Here is a 6,521-nt window from a genome sequence, read left to right on the forward strand (position 1 = left end):
CTTCTTTTCTACTGAAGATTAAGGGAGGAAGAGATTAAGGTATTAAATTTAGACTGGTAACTTATTTGGGGGGAAGGGCCAGGAAGGAGGTAAACAGATAGGCTTACGATCGAAAAGTCTCAGGGAGCTAGGTACAAACATATAACATAAACTTGTGTTCGGTATTTTAAGGATTTTCTTTGAGGGTAAGTCAAATGCTGTTAGTGAACTTCAACAGGTTAATTCCTCAGTTACACTGGATTTTTATAAAATACTGGAAATAGATGGCTGATGAGAGTTTAGAAATACTTTTTCTGATTCTTAGTCCATATTACACTACGTGCATCCCATCATTTTGGTGACATCGGAGGCGTCGATTTTTCACCAAATAGAAAAACGCGTGCCATTTTCTATAGGTGAATCTTGCAATTCAGGGAAGCGTTAGGCACATTTCTAAGGAAATGATACCAAATTGGTGGGGGAGAGGGTGATGGGGAGGCAATCCCTTTCAAGAGCTGACTGCGAGGAGTAAAGAGTTTGTGTGACTATCTTGGCAAGCGTATAAAACGAGATCTTAACAGTGCCTGGCAAATTTTAGGGTGCTCCATGACAGCTCCTGTTAACACAGATTCAACAGTGGTGAGGGAGTATCCCATAGGATAGAGTTCCATCAGATCCTACTTCCTTTTTGGTTTTAATTTTGTTTAATGTTTATTTATTTTTGAGAGAGACAGAGTGCGAGCAGGGGTGGGGCAGAGAGAGAGGGAGACACAGAATCCGAAGCAGGCTCCAGGCTCTGAGCTGTCAGCACAGAACCCGACGCGGGGCTTGAACTCACGAACCACAAGGTAATGACCGGAGCTGAAGTCCGAGGCTTAACCCACTGAGCCACCCAGGCGCCCCAAGATGCCATTTTCTTTAGTGCAAAAAGACATTTGCAATATTTTATTGTACACCAAAACTCTTTTTCACACGTGAATGAAATTAAAATCACTATATTTTTACTGTAGCTTATTTTTTTTTAAAGCAAACCTTTGGAACTGTTATTCTCTATTGTGCTTTCATTCCTTGCCCAGTACAACATTTATATATTTTATATAAATATATAATAAACATTTATACATGTTAAATAATGTTTTTACATCTATATAATATGTATATATATAGATGTATACATATATAAAACATGTAATCAATTCTTTAAATGTCAGTAAAAGCGAATTTATAAATGTCTGGATTTTGTACCTGACTTGGCAACCCCTCCCCTTCTTTTTTTTTTTTTTTATTTATTTTATTTATTTTTTTTTCAACGTTTATTTATTTTTGGGACAGAGAGAGACAGAGCATGAACGGGGGAGGGGCAGAGAGAGAGGGAGACACAGAATCGGAAACAGGCTCCAGGCTATGAGCCATCAGCCCAGAGCCTGACGCGGGGCTCGAACTCCCGGACCGCGAGATCGTGACCTGGCTGAAGTCGGACGCTTAACCGACTGCGCCACCCAGGCGCCCCAACCCCTCCCCTTCTAAACAACAATTCATTTGGTATGAATACATATAATCAAATGAATTCACTCAAAGTGCTTTTAATGATTGCCTTCACTCTCATTACATTCTCTAAGCCTGTCAGTGGATTTACAGTTAGCTAATATACAATTTAAACCCTGGATAATTAGGAAATGTTCCAATTCAGCCAGCTTGTCTTCCACGATCCTGAGGTTTATCAATATTCGCTTCTGCATGGCTATCGTGTGTGGGGAATTAATTAAGATACCACGAGGGATGCGGTCGACTGAAAGATTCTTATCAGTATTGCTGTTAGTTGACTCAGTAGAAGAGGTTGCTCTTACTAGTGAAAGAGAGGTCGAACTGGATGACATTTCACCAACGCTGCTCTGTAAGGGAAGGAAATTATACATATGTAGGTTATCGAGTCTAGCAATTTCCAAATACAGCTGATGTTTGAACATAGTGGGAGGTTAAAGACATTGATTCCCTGGGCAGTCAAAAACCCATATGGAACTTGTGACTCCCCCCAAACTTAACTACTAATAGCCTATTGTTGACCAGAAGCCTTACAGACAATATAGTCGATTAACACGTATTTTGTGTCTATATTACATACTGTATTTTTACAATAAAGTAAGCTAGAGAAAAGAAAATGTTATTAAGAAATTGTGGGGGGGGGGCGCCTGGATGACTCAGTCAGTTAAGCATCTGCCTTCGGCTCAGGTCATGATCTCACGGTCCGTGAGTTGGAGCCCCACATCCGGCTCTCTGCTGTCGGGGCAGAGCCCCCAGTGGATCCTGTGTCCCCCTCTCTTTCTGCCCCTCCTCTGCTTGCTCGCGTGCATCTGCTCTCTCAAAAATAAACGGAAAACTTTAAAAAAAATTCAAAAAAAGAAAATAGTAAGGAAGGGGAAATACATTTATAATAGTGTACTGTATCAAAAGAAAATCAGAGTATAAAGACCCACGAAGTTCAAACCTATGTTGTTCAAGGGTCAACTTGAACTATCAAATAAGATGCTTAGTCTTGGGTAGCAAAATGAACTGATTGTCCCCCCCAAGTGATTGAAAATCCGTTGAACAACAACACTGATTTGGAAATACGCTCTTCCCAAAGACTGAAAAAAAAATTTGTATAAAGTAGCCTCTTAATATCAAAATGTTGTATTTTGGGCTTACATTTCCTGGACTGTCCAGTAGGTTTATACTTGGACCCTGATCCTTATCTCAGAGGACCCCTAAAGCCCTAAAGTCATTTGTGACTTTAAGTATCACCAGGACACCCACAGTTTGAACTGAATTATTTGCGAATGCCCAAAAACCTGTCATAAAAATGGCTGAAACCAGGGGAGAAAGACGCAAACCAACCTAAGGGGTAGTAGAAGCTAGAGAAGGAATAGATTCTTAAAACAGGAGGCGACGGCGGAGCGTGGGCCCTTTCAGCTCTACTTTTCAAGTGGATGAAACGCTGACCACGTTACTTAGTGACTTGGGGCTTTTTCCAACAGACCACGGCTGTCAAATGGTTGGTCAAGAAGAGGGAAGCGCGGGGGTAAACATCCGGGGCTCTTCGAAGAGAAGAATGAGGCGACCTCCCCTTACTCTTAGTTTACTGTTTTAGTATCTTTCTAGTCACAAACACCTCCCTCCCCCTCCACCGACCACCTGACTGCATCCAATTCCAATTTCTCTTACACACTTTACCTGAAAGCGGCTCTTCCAGACGACAAGCAGGAAAGTGAACACGATAAAACTCAGTAGAAGCAACAGCATGCTCATGTTTTCTCTTCGGCCTCTCCTCCCCTCTAGGCCACGGAGGCACAAGACTGGCAGTTGGGAAGCAGGGGACCCTAGTCGTCCCCCCGAGTATGGAAGCCGCGGGCCACGATGCCAAGCGTCCCGCACCGCTCGGTGCAACTGGGAGTCGCCTCAGCCTTTGGCTTCACACAGTCTAACCGGCGCGCGCCGCCCTCACAATTGAGCGCTTCCGCGAGGGCGCTACGTCACAATCTGATGACGTCAAACCCGGAAGCAGGCGGCACCTGCCATGGCCTACCTGGGTGCTGCGTCAGGTTGTTGGCCAGGGCCGCGAGAGGCAACGGGGGCGTTTGGGATTTCCGGGCAGCTGAAACATGGTAGAAACACAGACGCCAAACGGACTGACGAAACACGAGTTTTAAACAGTGCTCGTCCCTCCTTGTCTTTCTCGCTTAAGACAGGTTTGCCTTTGCTGCAAGCCACTCCGTTCATTTCAAAAGCAAGTCCAGAAAGGTTTGGAGGTGCTGTGAGAAGCAGTTACCCACAAACTGTGTAAGTCTTTGCCAGAAACCTCCTCCACACTCCCATTGCTATTTTAGGAGTCGTTCCAACCCTAGCCACATTGGACTAATTATGTGCCCTTGTGTTACTGTACCGTCTAAAAAGTAATTCCAGGGACATCTTCCCATGTAATTCTTACAATAACTTCGTGCTACAGGAATTTTTTCTGACTGTGCCCACTTCAGAAGTGCAGAAGCAGGTTCAGGCATGAAGTAAACTCATTGGGAACCAGGAGCGAAAGCAGGACTTGAATCCATAGAGCTGAGTCCTGAGATAACCACCCCCATTCGCTTGCCCTCATCCGGATCCTCAGGACCTCTGCCCGTACTTGCTGACTTGTGAGCATCAAGTATTTCATATTTCCCACTCAAGGAATTGAACAGTATATTCCGATTGATATTAGTGCGAGCCGATAGGGAGAGAAATCACTGTACCTGACAGGAAATGCACAAGAAATTCGGGTAGATGTACAAGATGACAACGAACGAAACACTCAGAGCTAAAGGCAATAGCCAGGGTCGTCTCAAGATGAGTGTCACCCTCCAACCCCTAGCTGCTTGGGGAATAACTCACATCTTCGTATCGATAGGAAGGAGAGGAACTGTATACACTTTTCACCTTCAACGTATTTCCCAGTTATGGTTTCAAAGCTTTACTTCTTCAACGCCCATGTCAAGGGTGCGCACCGTGGTGTATTCTGGGGAAACGAATATGAGCAAAAATAAGGTCTCTGTTCACCTTCGTTTCATCAAATGAAATGGAGTGTAGCCCAGTAACATTGTCTCTGACCAAAGCATTTTGAATTTTGATCCTACTGGAATCCAAGGGAACGCTTCGAAGCACTTACAAAATATTCTCATAAAGCACATTACAGTCCTGTTTCGAATCATTGATTTTTTTTTTCATTTATTTTGTATTGCGGTAAAAGATACAAAACAGAGAATTTCACGTTTTAACGGACTTTTTTAATTCTTTTTTTTTTTAAATGTTTACTTATTCTTGAGAGACAGAAAGACAAGAGCATGAGCAGGGGAGGAGCAGAGAGAGACAGGGAGACAGAATCCGAAGCAGGCTCCAGGCTCCGAGCCGTCAGCGCAGAGCCTGACGCGGGGCTCGAACTCACAGACCGCGAGATCACGACCTGAGCCGAAGTCAGACGCTCAACCGACTGAGCCACCCACGTGCCCCGCATTTTAAACAATTTTCAGCGTGCACTTCTGTGGCTGTAAGTACACTCGATTCCCACCATCTCTTTTTCATCTTCCCCAACTGAAAATCTATACTCATTAAACACTAATTGCCTATTGTCCCCTCCATCCAGCCCCTCGAAATCACCATTTTACCTTCTGTCCCTCCAAATTGAGGTAGCATAGCTACCACATGGGAGTAGAGTGAGTAGACGAGTAGAGTGACACAACATTCGTCATGTTGTGCCTGGCTTATTTCACTTAACAATGTCCTCAAGTTCCATCCATGTTGGGGCATGTGTCAGAATTTCTTTCCATTTAAGGCTGGCGAATGTTTCACAGTTTGTTTACCCATTTATCCACTGATGGACACTATGTCGCCTCCACCTTTTGGTCCTTGTAAATAATGCTGCTATTAACACGGGTTATTTGTATGTTTTAGATAACAGTCCTTCCTCAGATACGGCTTTTGCAAATATCTGCCCCCGGTCAAATGGCTTGTATTTTCCCTTTTTTTTTGACAAGGTCTTTCACAGAACAGAAATGTTTAGTAGTAAGAAAATCCAGCTTATCAATTCTTTCTTTCATGAGTAGGGCCTTTGGAGTTAAATCTAAAAAGTCATCACCGAATCCAGGGTCATCTAGATCTCTTCAAATCCACAATCCTTGGTTTAGGTTTTTTCCCCCTATTTTGATATTCTCTACTGCCTTCATTTCTGCTCTAATATCTATTATTTTCATCTTTCTGCCAACATTGAATTTAGTCTGTTCTTTTCCTCGCTCTGTTATTGTTCCTAAGAATAGGTGACGGCGTGTTTCTCTCAAGATCACGTGAAACATTCTTCGGATAGGCCATATATGTCAGGTCACAAAACACGTCTTAATAAATGTGAAAACACCGAATCATACAAAGTATCTTTTCTAACCACAGTGGGTGAAACCGGAAATTAACAGCAGAAGGAAAACCGGCAAATTCACAAACACGTGGCAATTAAACGACAGGCTGTTAAACAACCAATGGCTCAAAGACGAAATTAGAAAGGAAATTAGGAAATATCTTGGTGCAAATGCACATGAAAATACAGCATACCAAAGTTTGCGAGATGCAGCGAAATCAGTGCTGAGCAGGAAATTTATGGGCTTTAGTGCTTCCTTTTTTTTTTTTTTTTTTAACGTTTATTTATTTTTGAGACAGAGAGAGAGCATGAACAGGGGAGGGTCAGAGAGAGGGAGACACAGAATCTGAAACAGGCTCCAGGTTCTGAGCTGTCAGCACAGAGCCCGACACGGGGCTCGAACTCACGGACCGCGAGATCGTGATCGGAGCCGAAGTCGGCCGCTTAACCGACTGAGCCACCCAGGCGCCCCTAGTGCTTCCTTTTTAAAAAAGGACTTAGGGGCACCTGGGTGGCTCAGTTCACGATCTTGTGGCTCGTGAATGCGAACCCGGCCTCGGGCTCGCTGCTGTCAGCCTGTGAGTGCAGAGCCCATTCCAGATGCTCTGTTCCCTTCTCTCTGCCCCTTCCCCAC

The 6,521-nt window shown here is 43.9% G+C and overlaps 1 protein-coding gene across 1 annotated transcript; it reads right to left on the reverse strand.

Annotated features, from left to right (window-relative positions):
* Positions 1-1,562: 1,562 nt before the first annotated feature.
* On the reverse strand, positions 1,563-3,419 carry CT83 (cancer/testis antigen 83). The gene is made up of 2 exons (XM_047843282.1): positions 3,190-3,419; positions 1,563-1,871 (listed from the first exon to the last, which is right to left on the reverse strand). Exons 1-2 carry the CDS (start codon positions 3,262-3,264, stop codon positions 1,563-1,565), a joined length of 384 nt encoding a protein of 127 aa, XP_047699238.1. The 5' UTR covers positions 3,265-3,419.
* Positions 3,420-6,521: the final 3,102 nt, after the last annotated feature.

Source organism: Prionailurus viverrinus, chromosome X, assembly GCF_022837055.1.
Source record: "Prionailurus viverrinus isolate Anna chromosome X, UM_Priviv_1.0, whole genome shotgun sequence".
NCBI classification, from domain to species: domain Eukaryota; kingdom Metazoa; phylum Chordata; class Mammalia; order Carnivora; family Felidae; genus Prionailurus; species Prionailurus viverrinus.